Source organism: Heteronotia binoei, chromosome 7 (assembly GCF_032191835.1).
Source record: "Heteronotia binoei isolate CCM8104 ecotype False Entrance Well chromosome 7, APGP_CSIRO_Hbin_v1, whole genome shotgun sequence".
Taxonomy (NCBI): Eukaryota; Metazoa; Chordata; class Lepidosauria; order Squamata; family Gekkonidae; genus Heteronotia; species Heteronotia binoei.
The window spans coordinates 63,744,704-63,767,317 of record NC_083229.1 but is presented as its reverse complement, the minus strand read 5'-3'; the positions used below and the strand labels follow the sequence as shown (position 1 = coordinate 63,767,317).

Genomic DNA, 22,614 nt, shown 5'->3' with positions numbered 1-22,614 from the left:
TGCTGCTGAAAAGTGAAACTTCAATATCTATTCATCAAAACAGACTTGTTCCACATAAGCATGAGTGGGTCTGGATGTGAAATTAGAATCAAACTGCAGAGATATAGCAATTCACGGTACATTTTGTATTCAAGAACAGATATTGACCTGCTTGATTTAAAAGTCCCATTTAATATTCTGAACTTGGATAGATAGTTAAACAGGACTTTATTAACAGCACTGTAAACCAATTCAATAAAAGCATGGGGGAAAGAAAAATAAAGTCACCAAGTGGAGTAGAGCACTAAAGCATTTCCAGTTTTGGCTTTTATCAGGATTTTCATTCTGGCAGTTTTATTGTCACACCCCCTTCACAACAGACAAGATGCTTACCATATTAAGATTACAAGTTTCCACTTAAAAAACCCAAAAAAGAAAAACTTTACACAGTCACTGTACAGCTAAGTTGAAAAACTGTCCTTGATGAAAACATACCTGGAAAGGAAGAAGTAAATAAAATGTTTTTAGAAAGATTAAAGTCTTCATAATGTGTAATTTTATGAGTTTCAATGTTTCCTGTATTTTTCATTCATTATAGTATGTTTAAACCTACATAATTAAGGCAAACAGCTAATCCATTTCTGAAGAGGTGCTGTGAAAATTGTGAGCAATTAGCAAACATTTGGCATTAAAATAGGTAACGCATATGAAGCTTATAATAATATACATAAAGCATTTTTTTTTGGACTCTGGGGTAATGACAAGAGGACAAACATGCTAACAATGTCAATAAGGTTTAAAATTCAGCATCCAAGCAGGTTCTAATAATGCTTCTGTACTTCCAAGCTCTAAATAGTATAGGATTTATGCAAATGCATTAAAGAATTATAGCTTGGCAAATACATCCAAGCAGGTTATTAAACTATATATATACAGAAAGTAAATGATAAATACAGATTTAAGAGTCCTTCAGTTTTTCTTTAGAGCCTTGAAATAGACAAAACTAGAGGACAGTTCTACAATATTAAACATTAGGTAACCACAATAGTTGGGCAACCTAACTACACAAACTGATTAAAATACTCAGATGATTTTGTAGTGTTTAATACAGTTTGTAGTCAAGGGCACAAGACAACATTGAACAAAAATAATCACATCAATTGACTTAGAAATCAAATGGAAATATAGATATGAATACAATCTCCAAAACCTGTCTTTAAGTGAACATTAACCATTTATTCAAAGTTGTACAAGAATCTGAAGAATAAAGTCTTCCGCAACATGATGCCTTCTTACAATAATTTCATCTCATAGTTGAAATTGAGGAGGGAGGGTGAAACAAGTTAGTAGGCCCCATCAGGCAGCTAGGAAGTAAAAACAGGTTCAACAGCAGCCTCCACCAGCTTGTTGTCCTCCCTGATTGCCAGCAAGTGTTGCATTAGTAGCAGCATGCTGAGGGCCGATTTTAATGCCATTTGCCTGAAATAAAAGTTGAATGCACATTACTATTTTAAAACACTGCCACAGGCTACAACATTTGAAAGTTGTTAACCTATTTCTGATTTATGAACAGCTGAAGTAGTAGTCTCATTTTCATGATCATCAAACTATAAGAAAAAATCCTATTAAAACTATCTGGTAGCAATTAAGGAAATGAAATCAAGGGTAGGACTCTTGCCTTACTATTTCAATTTTGACACATTTCTGTAGACTGAAATTCAGTTATCATGGCCACTATCAATATATACAGTATGAAATCCTTACAACTGCAACTGTTGTCCAAGCTGTTTCATAAGGAAGAAATCTTTAATGTGATCATAAAGAGAAAAATGTTTAGGTTTCCATTGCTCTTGCCTGGTAAAAACTTTTCCTCTCTCAACAGTATTTTTTTACGTCAAATCAGCTGTACAGGCTAACGGCATACAAGTGTTCTGTGTCATCAATAATTTCTATGATCCCCAAAGACATGGCAAGTTGCCAAGAACCACACACAGAGTAGCTCTCTCATTCATCAAACTCACACTTATATCTTAACTCTCACTCCCTCAAGTGGATTTTACCTAAAATACAGCACTTTAAGTAATACAGTAGCTTCAGAAATTAAGCTCTTAAGGAAACTTTGCGTCACAGTAAATCTCAGATTTATAGTGCTTGGCAGTTCTGCAACAGTAGTAGCCTTGGGGTTTCTGGCACTAGCTCAGTATTGACAGCAGCTGATGTGGTTTCTTTTCCCTCTTTGACTCCTCTTTAATAAAAAGCATGCCCTATGGCTCATTGGTTTTGCCTCCTCTGGGCTGGTAGCAACTTCTTGAGGAATCAAGGACCCAGACTTGGCATCATGCCAAGTAAATAGCATGCACTGCTGGCTCTTGACAGCATATTGCAATCAAATCTCCGTAAGATACAGTAAAAGCAGTCAGATATTCTATGAAACTCGACAGATATAAGCATGCTTTTCCAAAGGCCCTGATTAGGCCATGATTATTGTACAATTTATGTGCTATCTATTGTTAACCAAACAACACCCAATTTAAAATTACTGTGTCATCTTTTACTACCTTAAAAAGGAACTGACATATTGATTCAAAAGGAAAACAAAAATAGGGAATGCAAAGAACAGAAGGATTCTTCACAAAGCATATTTTAACTCTCCCATGCTGGCTTGGTGCTGCTAGTCTTGATGAGGCCCTGCCATGCCTCACTTTTAAGCATCCAAGGACCTGCTGCTCCCCACTAGCCTGCCCTTACACTAACAGGGTAGCAGAAGGATGTCTAATGTGAGGCCAAGTAGGTTACAGAAGGAGGAACTTCTTTGCATTTTGCTTTCCCATGTGCAGAAGAGGTCAGATCATAGCTGTATAAGGCAAGTGTAACAACATCGGAAAATATCAGAAAAAGCTTTGTGAAATAACAATTTTTATTTTAAGCTTCGTTTCCAAGCAACTTTGATAGGAAGATCTATTGTGTTACTTTTTTTACAAGGTGGTTGTTAATTTTGTGAGCTGAACATTTAATTCAAATAAACCTTTCCTTGCTACATGGGCAGAACAACTTGCTATTTTCAAATGGGAGTCCATCACATGACAAACATCAATTTATGACAGTTTCTTAATTTATGGAAATTTATTAAATGTCTATCATATGAAACATGTATGTAATCAGATCATAAAAATAATTATGTATCAAAAAGTCGCAGGAAGAGACCTCCAAAACTATGCAACTGAAGTCACAGCTGAAGTGAAGCTCATCTCTTTAGATTTAATTCTTGAGTATTTTCTATTCTTTAGACCGCAAAGACTTGGACAAAAGGAAACAACTCAGAAGACAAAGTGTCAGTGTTATTAAGAAATGGCATTTTATCACAGGTATAAGATGAAATTGTATGGGATCATACCAACAGCTCATAGTCCTGATCAGAAGGGACTTCTCTAAGAATAGGTGAATGTGTCTATTCTGCCAGAGGCATGAATGGTATAAGGTAAAATAAATTCAGTGGGTAAATATGCATGTTGATACAGAATGCCAGAGATGGTGCGCCAGAGAGACCTTCGAGATGTCTTACACACCCGAGTAATGCCCAGGGCAGAATGTCACACGGATCATCGTCTTGTACGCTGCAATCTCCGTCTTCACTTTAAACCCACACCCAGGAGAGGAGGTATCCCTCGGAGGAAGTTTCAGGTTGGCAGTCTCCAGTCAGCCGAAGTTAAAGCTGCCTTCCAGGCAAAACTCCAGTCAAGAATTGAGGACCCCAGTTGCCCCACAGACCCTTCTCCAGAAGCACTCTGGAAACACCTAAAAACTACCGTCCTGCAGATCTCTGAAGAAGTCCTCGGGTTCTCCACAAGGAAGAACAAGGACTGGTTTGATGAGAACAATCAAGAGATCCAAGATTTACTGGCGAAAAAGAGATCTGCCTACCAAGCACATCTTGCTCAGCCCTCCTGTCCTGGGAAAAAAGCAACCTTTCGCGCTGCATGTAGCAACCTCCAGCGCAAGCTTCAAGACATTCAGAACGATTGGTGGATCAAGCTTGCAGAGAGAACCCAGCTGTGTGCAGACACTGGTGATTTAAGAGGGTTCTATGAAGCCCTGAAGGCAGTATATGGTCCATCATATCAGGCTCAGAGTCCCTTGCGTAGTGCAGACGGCCAAGTGCTCCTCACAGACAAGGCATCCATACTGAACCGGTTGTCAGAGTATTTTCAGGTTCTCTTCAGTGCCAACCGCGTAGTTCAAGATTCAGCAATGCACCTCACCCCACTTCAACCAGTGAAAACAGAGTTGGATGAGATCCCCACCCTAGAAGAGACTGTTAAAGCCATCAAGCAACTGAAAAGTGGCAAGGCAGCAGGAGTTGATGGAATTCCACCAGAGATCTGGAAGCATGGGGGCACAGTACTACATAGCTCACTTCACAAAGTACTTGTCACCTGCTGGGAACAAGGCAAATTACCACAGGATTTTTGTGATGCAATCATCATCACCCTATACAAGAACAAAGGGGAAAAGTCAGACTGCTCCAACTACTGGGGGATAACCCTGCTCTCCATCGCAGGCAAAATCCTTGCCAGAATACTCCTGAACAGACTGGTGCCCACCATTGCAGAAGAACTCCTCCCAGAGAGCCAGTGCGGCTTCAGAGCTAACAGGAGCACCACCGACATGGTATTTGTTCTCAGGCAGCTCCAAGAGAAATGCAGGGAACAGAACAAGGCTCTGTATGTGACTTTTGTCGACTTTACCAAAGCCTTCGATACCGTTAGCAGGAAAGGCCTGTGGCAAATCTTGGAACGTTTAGGATGTCCCCCAAGGTTCCTCAGCATGATCATCCAGCTACATGAAGACCAGCGAGGCCAAGTCAGACACTGCAATGACCTCTCGGAGCCCTTCCCAATAGGCACAGGTGTAAAGCAAGGCTGCGTTCTCACGCCAACTCTCTTTACGATCTTCTTTAGCATGATGCTTCAAAGAGCCGCAGTAGATCTAGATGATGACGATGGTGTCTACATCCGCTATCGCACCGATGGCAGCCTGTTCAACCTGAGGCGACTAAAGGCCCACTCCAAGACAATGGAAAAACTCATCCGAGAGCTACTGTTTGCTGATGATGCTGCACTCGTCTCCCACTCGGTATCAGCTCTGCAGCATATGACGTCCTGCTTTGCAGAGGCTGCCAAGCTATTCGGCCTAGAAGTTAGTCTGAAGAAGACAGAAGTTCTCCACCAGCCTGCACCCCAGGAAGATTATCACCCTCCCTGCATCACTGTGGGTGAATCAGTTCTGAAGACAGTCCAGCAGTTCAGCTACCTGGGGTGCATCATCTCCTCAGATGCCAAGATCGACAAGGAGACTGACAACAGGCTGGCAAAGGCAAACCGTGCATTTGGCCGACTGCACAAAAGAGTGTGGAGCAACAAGCATCTGAAAAAAGGCACAAAGATCAATGTTTACAAAGCGGTTGTGATGACAACCCTCATCTACGGCTCCGAATCGTGGGTTTTATACCGTCATCACCTGCGACTCCTCGAGCGCTTTCATCAGCGCTGCCTTCGCACCATCCTCAACATCCACTGGAGTGACTTTGTGACCAACACTGAAGTCCTCAAGCGGGCGGAGGTTACCAGTATCGAGGCACTGCTGCTGAAGACGCAGCTGCGCTGGGCAGGGCATATTTCTAGGATGGAAAACCACCGCCTTTCCAAGATTGCCCTGTATGGCGAACTCTCCACCGGCCATCGAAATAGAGGGGCACCAAAGAAGAGGTACAAGGACTCCTTGAAGAAATCCCTTGGCACCTGTCGCATCAACCATCACCAGTGGTCTGACCTAGCCTCAGATCGCAAAGCATGGAGGCACACCATCCACCAGGCTGTCTCTTCCTTTGAGAACGCACGCATAGCTGGTCTTGAGGACAAAAGGAGATTGAGGAAGAATCGCACTGCTACAGCACCAACCCTAAATCAGACTTTTCCCTGCAGCCACTGTGGCCGGACCTGCCTGTCCCGCATTGGTCTTGTCAGCCACCAGCGAGCCTGCAGCAGACGTGGACTATTGCACCCTTCTCAAATCTTCGTTCGCGAAGCCAAGCCGAGAGAGAGAGAGAGATAGAATGCAATCTATTTAATCTGAGAGGCCTCATCAGGCAGTTTCCATCTGACTGAAAAACTGACATAGTTTCTCACTAGCAAAATGCTATGTTGAAACAAACAGTAAAAAGCTCAATAAAAGGTAGCATGTTATCTGAGTATTTTATTTTCTTCTGCACAGCGGAACACTTTCTAAAACTTGATCCCAGGTACTTTAGAACACATATAAAAGTCATGGCATTAAAAAAACCCCAGAAAACTGAGGGATTTCCAGAAATTAGTAATTTATCATTTTAAACTCAGAACAAGCAATAATAAATTTCTGAACAGCAAGTCAGAGATCTGCTGACCATGGCATGCTGTCATTTCCAATGAAGGAATCAACCCAATTAATAAACTTTCAAGAACTTAAGACAGATGTCAGCATGCAGTAATGCAAAGCACATAAGGGTATTCAAGAACTTGCAAATATAGTTGGTATATACCATGTTTATTTTAATTTGATTTCAATTTTCTCCCAGAATGGAAAAATACAAATCAATGTATTCAAAATTTGCTTGTAAATAGAAGCCAGTGATCTAACAGCCCAATCCTATGTACATTTTACTTAGAATCAAGTCCTACTGCCATGAAATTGTGCATAGAATTGCAGCCTAAATCCTAATTACAATAATTTTTCACATAAACCCTGAGCATTTATTTTATAGCTCATGTGTATATGTACCGTACTACTGGCTTCCCATCTGCAAAATGAAAAGGAATTTTTGAATTAACTGACATTATGTGGAGAAATGGTTACAAATGGATTTTTCCTTTGAGGGAATTTTATAAGATTTCATGTTGCTTTGCGGATGGTTAAGTCCAGTGTTCCCTCTAAGCTGAGTTGATGTGAGCTAGCTCACAGATTTTTAGCCTCCAGCTCACACATTTTTTGTCTTAGCTCAGGAAAAAACAGTCCCAGAACACAATAATTTATGCAGTAGCTTACAAATTTAATATCAGTAGCACACAAAGTAGAATTTTTGCTCACAAAACTCTGCAGCTTAGAGGAAACATTGGTTGTCACTTAATTTCTCTCAATAACTAACAAATGTATGTATGAATGGAATCTTATGAACACTTAACTCAGAGTATTTTCGGTTTATTGTACAACCTGAGCAACAATTAACTGGGAAACATGATGCTGGATTTAAAGTACTGCAGGCAGTCACACAGAGAAAACAACTTTCCTTCCTCCCCACTCCCACTGAATTCTCTAAAACACTGGCCCTGAGTTGGAGGATCCCCAGAACAACATTAGGCACAGTGTAGGGAATCTTACAGCAAGTGGCTGGGAATAAGCAAAAATAGTTTCCCCTTGCTTTCTGCAAGTCAAAAACAAGTTTTAGATCTAGCTCACAGAAATTTTCATTTCTAGTACATTCAATTGGTGTAAATGCTTTTTATGTTTCTAAGGAAGTGATCTGATATTTGAAAAATTTACCTCATTATTAATGTCAAAGACTCCTTCCTGTATTTTCTGGAAGATTTCCTTTGCTGTATCAATAAATGCCTGAAAATTAAATTGTGAAATTTGAGACAGATCCAAAGCATGAACATAGCAGTTTCAAAAGTACAACAAACTATACATGTAGTCTTCCAATCAAGCTAGGCTGTAGTATCTCCCAAAGCTGATGGCTTGCATTTCTTCATTCTTATTTCCCTATACCAGTAGTCTTTCAACATTTCCAAGGATCCATTGACAGAAAGTGACAGGGAAAAGTCATAAAATAGGGCCAGGGAAAGTCAAATAATGACCTCACCATTGTGAAGGGTGGGACAATGAGCAATATACCAAAGGAGCTGGAGACAGGAAACACAAGCTAACATCAGGAGGTGTATGGTAGTGAGTAAAATCTCAAGAGTCAGAGCCATGGAGTGGCTTCACCTTACCATCCTGACACTCTTCTCAGCATGCTTAGAATGGTAAAAGGTATGACACCCTTACACAGCAAGATCTTCCAAAATGCAACAAAAACAGCAGTTCTATGGAGGCTAGCAACACAACAAAAAGAACTCTTGTGTCCCATATAAGGGGCCCTGACCAACTATCCTCTCTCAGCAGCTATTGCGTCTCGTGATACACACTAAGTTCACTGAAGTCAATATGCTTAGAAGCACATAACTTTGCTGATTATACTGTCTGTATCCCATCCCGTATCTGAATGTATGACTGAAAATGAATAAGACTGAAGTAGTAGCCTGTAGACTCTTTCATCTGGAAAACTGTGCATGCCAGGCACTAATAGCATTTGTTGTCTGATCACTCAGGTACATCATTCAACTACTTTACATAAAACTCCACGCTATAACCATGACAAAAAGTATTATATAGAGTACAGCTGAATGAAATCTTTCTTTCAGATTTGGACCTGCAGCATCTTATTTATTTATGTCTTCTGTCACTTTAAAAGAATGTCATCTAGGAATATCAACAGTTATGCTCAGAATGGGCAATATCACATCACCCTGTGCAAAGGACACAGTTTCCTCATATCCTACGTTCCAGCAGCTCCTCCATACTCAAAGACGGTCATAGCAATAGCCATGTGGGTTGAATGATGAAGTCATAAGGGATGAAATCATTCATCCTTCCTCTCCAGAGCACACAATTCTACTGAAGAAATTAATTAACTTTATCCCCTTGTTCATCTTCACTTCAGCTCACTTGAGGTCAGAATGGGGTGCAGAAATGAAAAGGAATGTGGGAATTTTGGGTCTGAAGTCATGCAAAAAAAACAATCTTGGAGAAAATAAAGAATAGTATAATGTTTTGATGAAAAAGGAAAACATAACAGGTAGAATTATGTGAGGAAAAAGAATGAATGTATGCAGCCATGACCCACATATATATTAATGCAATACTAGAGGAGACCTCTTCAACAATCCAGGTGCTTACCAGGCCCAGCTTTAATGCGTCAGTGATTACTTTTTTATTTTTCAGAACTTTGATATTCCTAGTTTCATTGCCTGAACATAGATATATACTATAAGACAAATAGTACATGATTTTCCCTTTTCTGTAAAAAATGAGCAACTTCAAACCCAGCAGCATGAATGCTGAGTGCTACCACACAGACTACTGCAGTCAGTTGTTGCATCCTAGTCTTTACACCTTTCAATAGTTCAATGATTAATCTAATGGGAATTTTATTAAGTACAGCACAAAAGAACAAGAGACAAAGTGCTAGAATACACACAATAATCCACCCAAGAAGAAACACCAAAGAATAACCTGGAAAATTCTTCCTTAAGTGATCTAAAATTCTTATAATTCATATTGAAATTTCTTTCAGAATGTACCAGACAGTGCCTTTCATACTTTGAGCATTTAACAATGTAAAACAAGGTAGCTTTTGCATTTGTACAGGTAGTTTCTCACTTAAAGATACCAAACTCTTTCTTCCATGAACTCAAGAGATTGAGAAAATTCTCCCACAAGTATAAGACCACATTCTTATTTAGTTTTACACAACCAGTAGAAAAGTGTCTTCTGCAGTGGAAGGGTATATGCTGAAATCTAATCCAATGCACTCTGAGAACCACTGTCACAATAAAAGCAAAAATGTCCCCCAAAATGAATAATATACTTAAAATTTAGTGTATGAATACACAGTATATCCCTGACATCACACAGGGCATTTTGCTTGCCTAGTATGGAAACTTATTATGCAGACCCTGCAGAGCAAACTCTCGCAACAAAGCCCATTTAAGATCTGGTTGTTCAAGTTCTTTTGCTTTAAAATTACTTTTATATTTATTATTACAGCATAAATACCATCCAAGTATTTTACAGATGCACAAGAGGCATCACCACATCCAATGTGCAATTTCTGTGTTTTCGGAGTACCATGTCCTCCTCTCTACATAGAACCAAGTTTCTATTGAGTTTTATCACCCCAATGTCTCCCCTTCCTCAAACTTAATTATCAACATCAAAAAAGCTGTTTTTCATACTTTCCCTTTCGATTGTATTAAGACTAAGCTACCATCGTGATGCATTTAGATTCGTTGGAAAATGCAAACATTTCCACTTAAAATGTTATTTTCCCAACATGAAATAGTTTCAGAATGTTCTAACATGAAAATACTGACCTTCCTCATGATGAAATAGTATCACCTGAAGTTTCAAGAATCTTCAAATGCACAGAAAATACTTTTTATTTAAAAAATAAAGATCAATAATATATAAACAAATTAATATTCAACACAAAATCTTGAAATACAATATACAACGTAAGGTTTTGATGACAGTAAAGCCAATATTGCAGATGAAGTTCTCTTGATGTAACCAATGGTTTACAATCATCTACTCAAGCTTACCACACCTGGTCACATACCTAATTCAAATATTAAAAAGTAAACAGGATTCATGAAGAGGAACAAATCATACCTTTCCTCATTTCCACACTGGAAGCATTTGACTGCTGAACTTGCCACCAGAGCTTTGTTTCCTAATTAACAGGACTGATATGTTTTCACCTTTAAAGGCCTTACAGCTCCCTAGAGTAATCAATCTACTGCAGCTCAATTACTGCACCAAGTGCATACCACAGTCAGTGAAGGAGACTTGAACAACTGCAGCCATGAGTGGAAAGATATGAATATGCATAAACTCTAAGTGGGTGATCGAATCATCACAGAGGGTCATGAGAATTTGCAGCAAAATAATGAGAAGAATTAATCATTGCAGATTCACAAGGCACTTAGGAAGTGAGTAGGTTTTTCAAACGTGCACTGGAGCTCACAAATTGACTTTCAGCCAACTCTGAATTGATTTGCATTCCTCAGAAATGGAAGTTTTCAATGTTATATATGCATATACTGATGCTTCTGACAATGCACCAGTTCTGCCAGAGCAACTAAAAACTACCATTATTACTTTGAAACGTCATACTCTTGTGATTTCCAGTGTGACAATCTATTTTGTTCCCATTAAACATGTATATTTAACAGAGCACAAAACCTTTAGAATCATACAGAGTTGAAAGGGTCCTCCAAGGTCTACTCCAACCCTCTGCACAATGTAGGAAACTCACAAATACCTCCACCATAAGTTCATACCTCCCCTCCCAAGCTCAACCTAAATTCACATAATCAGTATTGCTGTCAGATGGCCATCTAGTCTGTTTAAAAATCTCCAAAAAAGGAAAGCCCACTACTTCCCAAGGAAGCCTGTTCCACTGAGGAACTGTTCTAACTGTCAAGAAGTTCTTTTCCTAATGTTTAATCAAAAACTCTTTTGATTTAATTTTGACCTTTTGTTTCTGGTCCGACCTTCTGGGGCCATAGAAAACAACTCCACACCATCTTCCATATAACAACCCTTCAAGTACTTTGAGATGATGATCATATTATCTCTCAGTCATCTCCTCACCAGGCTAAATATACCCAGTTTCTACAACCTTTCCTCAGAGGACTTGGTCTCCAGACCCCTCATCATCTTTGTGCCCTCCTCTGGGCATGTTCCAACTTGTATATATCCTTCTTAAACTGTGGTGTCCAAAACTGAACACAATGTTCTAGGTGAGGTCTAACCAGAGCAGAGTAAAGCAATACCATCACTTCACTGGACACTGTATTTCTGTTGATACAGCCCAAAATCGCATTTGCCTTTTTTTGCTACTGCATCATACTGCTAACTCATGTTCAGTGAACGGTACACTAAGATCCCTACATCCCTTTCACACATACTACTGCCAAGACTAGTCTCCCCCATTCTGTAATGATGCATTGGATTTTTCCTACCTAAAAGCAAAACTTTACATTTATCCTGGTTAAAATGTTTTGTTTTAGCCCAGCTTTCCAGCCTGTCAAGATCATCCTGTATCCTGACTCTGTCTTCTACTGTATTTACCAGTCCTCCCAGTTTAATATCATCTGCATATCTAATAAGCATTCCCTCTATTCTTTCATCCGAATCATTTATAAATATAATAAATAAAACAGGTCCCAGGACAGATCCTTGAGGCACTCCACTTGTCACTCCTCTCCAAGAGGATGAGGAACCATAAACACTCTTTGGGTGCAATCCGTTAACCAGTTACAGATACACTTAACAGTAACAGGATACAAACCACATTTTACCAACTTGTCAACAAGAATAGCATGTGGAACCTTATCAAAAGCCCTACTGAAATCAAGATAAATGATGTCTACAGCATTCCCCTGATCCAGCAAGGTAGTCACTTTCTCAAAAAAAGAGATCAGGTTAGTCTGACATGACTTTTTCTTGAGAAACCCATGCTGGCTCTTACTAATCACAGCCATTCTTTTTAAATGCCCAAGAACTGACTATTTGTTCTACAACTTTTCCAGGCACAGAAGTCAAACTGACAGGTTGGTAGTTACCAAGATCCTCCTTTCCAGTTTGGTGAAGCCAGTTTGGTGAAGTGGTTAAGTGTGCGGACTCTTATCTGGGAGAACCAGGTTTGATTCCCCACTCCTCCACTTGCACCTGCTGGAATGGCCTTGGGTCAGCCATAGCTCTGGCAGAGGTTGTCCTTGAAAGGGCAGCTGCTGTGAGAGCCCTCTCAGCCCCACCCACCTCACAGGGTGTCTGTTGTGGGGGAGGGAGGTAAAGGAGATTGTGAGCTGCTCTGAGACTCTTCGGAGTGGAGGGCGGGATATAAATCCAATATCATCTTCTTCTTCCCCCCTTCTTGACGATGGGTACATTTGCCCGCCTCCAATCTTCTGGAACCTCCCCTGTTCTCCAAGAATGCTCAGAAATAATACTCAGAGGCTCAGGAATTAGATTGACAAGTTCTTTAATAGGTACTGCCACAGACTACAGTCAGTCTAGAGTTGGATGGTTCAGAATAAAGCAGCCTCATACACTTGTATGTTCTTCTTTGGAATCAAGATTCCAGGATATTTGTTGCATTGCAGTTTAGTTAAAATAATCCTGCAACTGAATTGCTGGATTGAAGCAGCAAAATAATAATAAAAAAAATTCTATTTATTTTAACACAGGAATTTTTTGGGGGGGAAGCCTCTCAAGTCACAGCCAATTCATGGCAACCTCTTATGGATTTCAAGGCAAGGCAAGCTTCCCAGATCTGATAAAATTGGGCTAGTATGGGCTATCCAGGTCACAGAAAGTAATACTTCCCTTTTTTTCAGAATGGTAAAATATGATTGTTGGGACTAGCTAACCTATTAACATTTAGCAGGATAAATTTTATTTAACTGCAGATTCAAGAAAAATCAGACTAATTACCATCTATACGATGAAAACTAAAAACTTTGCATAACATTGAAACATTAAGTGCCTGAATTTACTGTTCATGTAACATGCTGCCACCTGGTGGCTGCAATTTATTATTGTTAACTTAGATGTATTCTAGTCAGAAATGTGAAATGTTGAAAAAAATTACATTTTTCACACTGTATTTTAAAAAATATATTTCTTAGTCAATAAATATAAGCAGAAATTTGAATAGGGCACAATAAAAGATCGGCAGGACTTCAGTACTGTTGAAACCATTTCAATAAAGTTGCCTTGTGATTTCCAATAAATGGTTGTCAAAATAGAAGGCAAGCTTCGCTGAGAGACAGAGATGGGGTACAAGGCATCTGGAGAAGAGATTAAGACTTCCAGGATGGAAGCAGACTTCCATCCAGCAGGCAGACTTCCTTCCAGCAGGAAGAGTTTAGTGTTGGCAACTCAAAAGGCTATGTTCACTGTGGCAGCCACAGAGAAGCAACAAAAACCTAGGAATTTCTGGTCAAAGTAGCTCCACTCCAACATGTCTGTAGCACTAGGCACTTTTGTATAATAGCTACAACTTAAAATGCTCAGATGTATTAAGATTACAATTATTTGTTTAGTACTAGAGCAGGGGTGGCCAAACTGTGGCTCTTTCACATATATTGTGTGGCTCTCAGAGCACCCACCACCCATCACCTGGCTTGGAGAAAACATCTCTCTCTATAAATCACTTCTCCAAGACAAGCCAGCTTAAAGCTTAAAGAATGCATTTAAAGTTGCTTTCTTTCCACCTCTCCTTCCCTCCATCTTCCTTCCTTCCTTCCAGTCCTGTGGCTCTCACACATATGATGTTCATATGGCTCAAACATCTGATGTTTATTCTATGTGACTCTTATGTTAAGCAAGTTTGGCCAATCCTATACTAGAGTGTCTTTATTTGAATTAATGAGCTAATGCTAAGAGGTAGAAGTCTAAAGTTCATGGGAAGGAAAAAGGAACTAGATCCCTGAAACAGGTAAAATTACAATAGTGATAGAACACTCTGAAGTGACAGGTGATAGGAGGCAGGAGGAAAGGCCAGTAAACAGGAAGTTTAAGTGACAGAGACATGATGCCAAGTGTTTCTTAAGTTGAAGATGGGGTGAATCATACAGTTCAATATTGTAATTTAAGAGACAGCAGGAGAAAAAGACATCAGTGGAACAAACAATACAAAAAGGGCATATTTGGATACAAGTAATAGGGAAGGGAGACAGAAGAAAAGAGGGTCCATAAAATTATAAAGTACTAAATGAGTTAAGTGAATTGGAAGGAAATATTCACCCGACCATGTGATTGATGTTCCAAGCACATTTCTTGACTATTTGGCTACTTTTGAGCATTACATAAAGCAAAACGAAACCAAGAGTGTAGGTGCATCCTGGACCGCTCTTGTCTGAGAATACAATAGCATTTCAGGGCATAGCATTTAGGATTCAGGAATAGTTTTATAGTCCCAGTTTCAGCTATACCATGTTTCCAGCCTATGGGAACATGCTTAAGACAATGAATTTGGAGGAAGAAAAAATCCTTATCATAAAGCTCATGAAGCTTCAAGAGCTTCTCTGCATTTCTGGTCTCAAAACCAAGTGGCATAGAGCACCGATCCTTTGGTTCAGCCAAATACAACCTCATCCTAGCAGCAGGGATTTAAGAGTTTGATTTCTCACTTTATATCATTTTCACAATATCAAACACTGAAAAAGAACTAAGCTCAAAGGCTGCTTCTTATCAATTGTCAGGATTGTTAGAATAATTCATTCATTACTCTGTCAATGATAAACATCTGCTGAACTTTTCTTTCCAGGAATACCAACACCTATTCAACCTCAAACCTCTTCTCAAGACTGGCATCATACTACTCAGTTTATATTGCTTATGGGGGAATACAGACAAGTGGCTAAGTAGTAACTTGTCACAGTAAACTGCATGTATCTATTCAGTAAGCCAACTGTTTACAATTGTCCATCTGAGTGGAGAATCCCTTACCACATTGTATCAGAAATCCAAGGATGCATGGTGCTACAGCCTCCTCAGCATTTGACAGGACAATACAGCTCACCATGCACATCTTGTTAAATAGTAGTTTATATTCATTCCAAACTAAAAGTTAATGGATGCAACATGATCAAGCAGGGGACAGTGGATTCTATAGTATATGGATCCCTGTGTAATATTAGCCTGCTTCATCACAAAGAGGCTAATCAAAAGCAGGCATAGAACCTATTCCAGTCACTGAACTGAAGTCTGCCTAGCAGTAGACTAGCATCCTTTTAAAGACTGAAATAATGGGACTTGCTTCTACATAAATACAGTAAAACTTATTTGGAAGTAAGTGTGCTTAAAATGGCAGACTTGGTTGCATAGTCCCCATCTAGACCTATCCCCTTAATCCTTCACATTTGTCAAAGAATCAACCCCCAGTTCCTCCCACACACCCTGTCTTACATCACATGTCAAGTGATCTAAATGAAAAGATAAAAATAAATATCCAAGGATGAAATCCCTAACTTCTGTCACCTCACAAATAAGAAGGATAATCAAGATTTGGTATTGAAACTGCATTTTCCCAAGACAAATACCACTGTGGTATACTGACAAACTGTTGTTATAACAGTTCAACTATGAGCTTCACTAGATGACCTTAAAGCAGTGACACAAAATCAGTCTAATCTATTTTGCAGGACAGAGTAAAATAATCCCATGTACTTTGCCATAAAATATTAGAAAGAAGGGCCAAAAATGAGTATAACAACTTTTGTATGACAGTTCACTTGAAAATGAAGCCAACAGTATATTAGTTGGTCCTTAAACTTTGAAAAAAAATCTAATGTTTGAACTCTATTTGAATGTTGACCATCATGCAACAGAAAATCCCACAATATATCCCACTGTGCTAAAGGGAAAAAAGAAACTATTTCAGTTTAAAAAACAAAACAAAACTAAGAAGCCTGTTTGCCAAGTATCAACCTCTCCCCATTCTCTTTAGATGTCTAAAAGCAGGGGTGTCAAAAATACAGCCTACTGGCTGGCGCAGAGCTTAAATCCAACCCCCAAGCAACTTCCTTCTCCTGCTTCCTTTCCAGGGCTGCTGTTGCTTTTCCCAGCTCCCTTAGTGGCTCTTTGCTTCCCGCCTCTTGCCTCCCTCCCCTCCCCCCCCCTCACACACAAAGCTCTGGGGGAGGGGAGAGACAGAGGATTTATCTGTTCTTATCTGAATTTATTTTCTTTCAAAAAGACCCTGATTTGGAATTAGAACATTTGGATTGTGCCTTGTATCTTGGTGAGTGGAGTGATATCAGATGCCAAATGACGATAGCACACATTGGTAATGATAAAAGGAAAGAAAACTCTCACTTCAGTCCAGGAGGATGCATTGTCTTGAGCTTCGTTATTAATTGTAGTTCAGCAGTCTCTCTTTCTAATCTCCCTTTGAAACTCCTTTGTAAAAGCACAGCTCCTCTTAGGTCAGCAACTGAATGTTGGGTTTTCTAATATCAGGCTTCTGTCCATTTATTCTTTGATTCTTCATGGACTGAATCATGCTGGATGGAACTGAGACCTAGGTTTCCTGTCTCATTACCAACACTAGTATCTCCACATCTACTACCCCTCTGCATATCACACCTAATCCAATTAAGCCTGCTATTGTCATTCATCTGTTATTGCTATTTGACATCTGAAATCACCTTAAAGTTCCTATTCACCAGTATCTCATGTTACATTTTACAGCACAAGGCCTGGCCCAACAAAGTGACACATAGGTCAGATGCAGCCCTTGTAAGAAAGGAGTTCGACACCCCTGGTCTAAAGAGACAAGGTGAAAGGAAACGAGGAGCACAAGGGATCAGATCATGACAGTGAAATAAGACAATCAACAAAAACTTCAGCTTATTTAGTGTAAGAGGAGCATACAACTGTGAGGACTAGGAAGGAATGCTGAAGAAAATTTGGTGTGTGTGGAATCCAAAGACACATGAGCATGTATGAGATGCATCAGAAGCCCCCTTCATTTGCTTTATTTGAACATATTAAATGGCATAAATAGCAACTGTTCTGTTTGCAAATGGGAGATGTTGATTTGATCTCTGATAAAAGCTCGTTTCTTCTCCTCTCAAACAATGGCACCCTCCTTGAATCTCTCTGTCTTGCAAATTGCTGTTCAGATCATATCAGATGTAGAGATAACTTCATATTGGCTCTTCCTTCCCCCTTCCGTATTTCTCTAGCAGTCCTTACAGTCCCGCCCGCCTCTTTTCCACCACCTTATCCCTTCTCCCGTTTCTTCCCCTGGCAGCCTATTTTCCCCCCACTTCTCCAATACATCCTTTCCTACTCTACTTTTGCTTTTTTTTGCTTTATCTATTCCTCCCCCTTCACAGTTTCACTCTTTCCATCCCATCTTATACATTTTAGTTTATTTTCCCTCCCCCAGTATTGGTACTAACCGAGGCTGAGAATCCTCAGCAAAGTTGGAAAGTAACATGTACTGTTTAAACTTTAAACAAATATGTCTTCACTCTACTTGTATGTATGTTTCAACAAATATTCATGTTTCCTGGTCTATTTTCCCTGGTGGACAATAACCAAACTGAGTAGGATGATTGTCTGAGTTTATAGGGTTAGGAAAGACGTTACAACCTGGCCTTCATTCAGGTTAGGGGACGGAGACAGTTTTGATTGCCCTCATAGATGACCTCTGGATCAAGCGGTGCTGTAGTTACTATATCTGTCAGCCACATTTGATACGGTTGACCACCAGCTACTATCTAGCCGCCTCGCTGATAAGGGGATTCGGGGGTCCGCCTTGCAGTGGCTGGTCTCTTTCCTCCAAGGTCAGGGACAAAGAGTAGTGATAGGGGAAGAATCATCCCAGAGGCACCCATTCACATGTGGTGTTCCACAAGGGGTGGTCGTGTCCCCGATGTTATTTAACATCTACATGCGACCCCTTGCCCAGATTGTCAGGAGATATGGGCTAGGGTGCCATCAATATGCAGATGACACCCAGCTCTATCTATTGATGGGTAGCTGATCCGACTGCGCCTCAGACAACTTGAACCTGGCACTACAAGCCATGGCATTTTAGCTCAGACTGAGTCGACTGAAGTTAAATCCAACAAAGACAAAGGTTCTCTATCTGAGTCACAGTGGCCCAGAAAAGGAGATTCCCTTGCTGGCTTTTCGATGGGGCGCCACTAATACCAGCCCCAAAGGTCAAGAGCCTGGGAGTGCTCCTAGAGTCCTCTCTGACTATGGAGGCCCAGGTGGCAGCCACTGCCAAGTCTGCCTTTTTCCATCTGCGGCGGGCAAGGAAGTTGGCCCCTTTCTTGGAACACCACAACTTAGCAATGGTGATCCATGCTATGGTCATCTCAAGAATAGACTGCTGTAATGCCCTCTATATGGGGCTACCTTTGACTCTCTCGGAAACTGCAGCTAGTGCAGAATGCTGCAGCACAGTTATTAATGGGGCTCCCTTGATGGGAGCACATTCAACCAGAGCGAAAAGAGCTGCACTGGCTGCATTTGGGAGTCCAAAATTTGCTATCCATCCCCAGACCAAGGGAGGCCAGAGTAAGCTCTATACAGGCCAGGGCCTTCTCAGTGGCAGCACTAATGTTATGGAACACTCTCCAGAGGCCATAAGAGCCCTGCGGGACCTCTCCCAATTCTGCAGGGCCTGTAAAACCGAACTCTTTTGACAGGCCTACAACAACTAATGTAGGATGAGGCTGCCACTGCTATGCTGCTGAGCAATACCATCTGTAGGACCACAAACAGATTAACAGAAGAACTGAAACATCAATATAATCTGATCCGCCTATGTTAAAAATTTTTTCCATAGCACCAAAAATCTAGTTTTAAATTGTACATGTTTTTATCATTTTAAAACTGTAATTCAAATTGTTTTTTACTATGATTGTTAGCTGCCCAGAGTCCACTAGCAGAGTGGGAGACATATAAATCCAAAGTAAATAAAATAAAAATAACATTAATAAGAAACAAATAAGTATTGACAGGGTTATTCTTTAGTCTATCTTTGGTTTTATACTAAATTTAGATGTTTATAGTTTTTAAATGGCATTTTCTTTTATAATATAATTGTATTGTTTCCTACTTGTTATTATCTGGTATCAGTCAGTAAAAAAAAATATAGAGATAACTTTATAGAGATATGAAGGCTCAAGAAAAGCCTGGACCTAGCATTGCAAGCCGTGGCAGGTTGGCTCAGACTGAGCGGGCTGAAGTTGAATCCAACGAAGACAGAGGTCCTTTGCTTGGGTCGCGGTGCCCTGGGAAGGGAAATCCCCTTGCCGATTTTTGACGGTGTGCTGCTGAAAGCGGCACATAGGGTCAAGAGCTTGGGGGTTCTTCTGGAGCCTTCACTATCAATGGAGGCACAGATAGCGGCCGCTGCCAAGTCCGCGTTCTTTCATCTCCGACGGGCGAAGCAGTTGGCCCCCTTCCTAGAGCGCCGTGACCTAGCAACGGTGATCCATGCTACGGTCACCTCGAGACTGGATTACTGCAACGCTCTCTACATGGGGCTGCCCCTGTGCCGAACTCGGCGGCTGCAGCTGGTGCAGAACGCGGCGGCTAGGCTGTTGTTGGGACTCCCAAGATGGGAGCACATACAGCCGGGGCTGCGCGAACTGCACTGGCTGCCAGTGGGATACCGAGTTCATTACAAGGTGCTGGTTATCACCTTTAAAGCCCTATATGGCCGAGGACCTGCCTACCTGAAGGACCGTCTCTCCCCATATGAGCCCCAAAGAGCATTGCGGTCGGCTGGAAAAAAACAGCTGACCGTCCCTGGGCCAAGGGAGGCCAGATTGAAGGCCACCCGAGATAGGGCCTTCTCTATTGCTGCTCCACTGCTGTGGAATCAACTCCCGGTAGAGGTGCGGGCCCTGCGGAGTTTGGAACAGTTCCGCAGGGCCTGTAAGACCCACCTCTATAAACTAGCCTTCAACCAATGATAAACTAGGAATTGCCTCTAAAAAATTGCTCTTGGTTACTGAATTTTATGGAATTATTGAAGATCGAATGTTTTAGCACCATTGTAATTTGTAAATTTTAACTTGTAATTTGTCTTAACTTGGATTTTATTTGCAATTTATGTAATCTGATGTATAATGTATTTTATGTTGTAAGCCGCCCTGAGCCTGCTTTGGCGGGGAGGGCGGGATAGAAATTAAAAGTTATTATTATTATTATTATTATAAAAAACTGGGAAATTTTAAAACCTCTACCAGCCAGGACTTTTTTTCCCAACCCCCAAAACTAAAAAACTCTTATTAAATAAGTTATCATTTAGAAAAGTAAAATGCTTTTTAAGGCAAGGTCACATTCAAAATATACCATGAAGAAGTCTGACGTAAAGTTCTGAATGCAGACCCTTATTGTATGCTGGGTACAGAATTGGACCCAGCCAGTAAGTTTGACACTATTGATTTAGTATTTTCTGTGAAGCATAATCCAATCTGTAGCCATATTCTTTAGTGGTATTACCCATCATACACATTTATTATTTAATCATATAAAATTCTTCCATTTCCTTTGGAAAACTGATCTAAGAGTTCCTGAACATCTAAAGTTCTCTCAATACCCTGCTTAAATACCCATTTATAATCCCACTACCTTATAGCTGTCAAATACACTGAAGGATATCTAAAAATAGAATATTAGGATTGTACTTCACTCATTTATGAACTTGTATACATCAGAGTATTTCTTTTCTAGAATACTTTCAGATTACTGGCCTCTTAACGTGTGAACTAGGTTCTGAAATTGAATTTTTATGCTCAGTAATTAATTTTATAAAATGGTAATGCACATTTCTTTTCCAAAATCTTAACACAAAAAAACCACAAAAGGTGAGAGATACAGGATTTGCTCCACAACACTGTGAAACTAACACACAGGGCATTAAGACCACACAGTTTGATTGATCAAGGTACTAACTTCTGTATTCAAAGTTATTATATTATGATCTCTTTATTACCTCAAAGTTATATTACTAGGAGTAAGGCCAATTGTGAAGAAAAATACAACGGACTCTAGGAGGAGGCACCAGGTGAGTGCCCCACCCAGCCTTGCTGTCTTCCCACCCACCCAAGTGAAGGCATTCACTCCCCCCCAAACCTCAAGAAGAGTGGATCTCTACCATCTGGAGAGCAGCTGTAATTCTGGGTGCTCTCCAGCTGTCACCTGGAGGTTGGCAACAGTGGTTCTCCGAGAGAAAACGCCTCTCCCTCAGATGCCATTTGGAGAGCAGCTGTAATTCTGAGTGGTCTCCAGCCCTCACCTGGAGATTGGCAACAGTGGTTCCCCAGGAAGAAATGGCATTGTACCTGTCTGAGGTCTCATACCTCCTCAAACCTCACCCTCTCCAGGCCCCATCCCTTAAATCCTAACCTGGAGTTGGCAACCCTATCTTTCCCTTTATCTGCCCCCCTGACTTCAGCTTTCCATCACCTCTCCCCTCCCTACAGCTTTTATATAGGAAAAAGACAGTCTTTCTCCACAGTGTGGGCGGGGGGGACCAAGGCAGCTTAAATCATTCTCCTCTCCCCTCCTCTGATCTGAACAACCACCCTGTGAGGCAGGTTAAGCTGGAATTCTGTGACTGGTCCAAAATCACCCAGTCAGCTTCCACAGCAAGAGCCTGGGTCTGGCAGACCATACCCTGAAGCTCTAACTTGTATGCTCTCCTCAAAGTCCACCACAAAATCGCCAAGAATTTCCCACCAACATGAAAAGGCATCACTAAAGGCCTCTGAGCGAGTGCCCCTCCAGTCTTGCTGTCTTCCCACCCACCCAAGTGAAGGCATTTACTCCACCACACCTCAAGGGGAGCTGATCTCTGCCATTCTAAGTGATCTCTAGCCCTCATCTGGAGATGGGCAACAATGGTTCCTCAGAAGGAAATGGCTGGTTTGGAGGGTGACCTTGTCTGAGATCCCACCATTCCTCCCACCCAATCCTCTCCAGGCTCCACCCTTCAAATCTCCAGGAATTTCCCAACCTGAAGTTGGCAACCCTATCTCCTTCTCAGCTAACCATCGTGGGATGAGGGTGAGGGGAGGAGGGAGTCAGGGAGTGAGGAAAGAGTCAGGAAAGAAAGGAAGTAAGTTTCCTGGCTTATTTTGGAGGCTGCTTATATTGGTAGGCTGTCTGTGTGGGCGGTTGACAGGATGGAAGAGGTTTGTTGCTGGTGGCAGCCATGATACTTTTTGTAAGGCTACAGTA

The 22,614-nt window shown here is 40.9% G+C and overlaps 1 protein-coding gene across 1 annotated transcript in view; it reads right to left on the bottom strand.

Annotated features, from left to right (window-relative positions):
* Window positions 1–190: 190 nt before the first annotated feature.
* The window catches only part of LOC132575197 (ras-related protein Rab-2A), a 70,964-nt gene continuing 48,540 nt past the window's right edge, over window positions 191–22,614 (bottom strand). The window contains exons 7-8 of the mRNA XM_060243749.1: window positions 7,552–7,620; window positions 191–1,458 (exon numbers count right to left, since the gene is read on the bottom strand). Of these exons, the coding sequence (XP_060099732.1) occupies window positions 1,363–1,458; window positions 7,552–7,620 (165 nt within the window). The 3' untranslated portion in view covers window positions 191–1,362. The remainder of the gene's footprint in view (window positions 1,459–7,551; window positions 7,621–22,614) is intronic.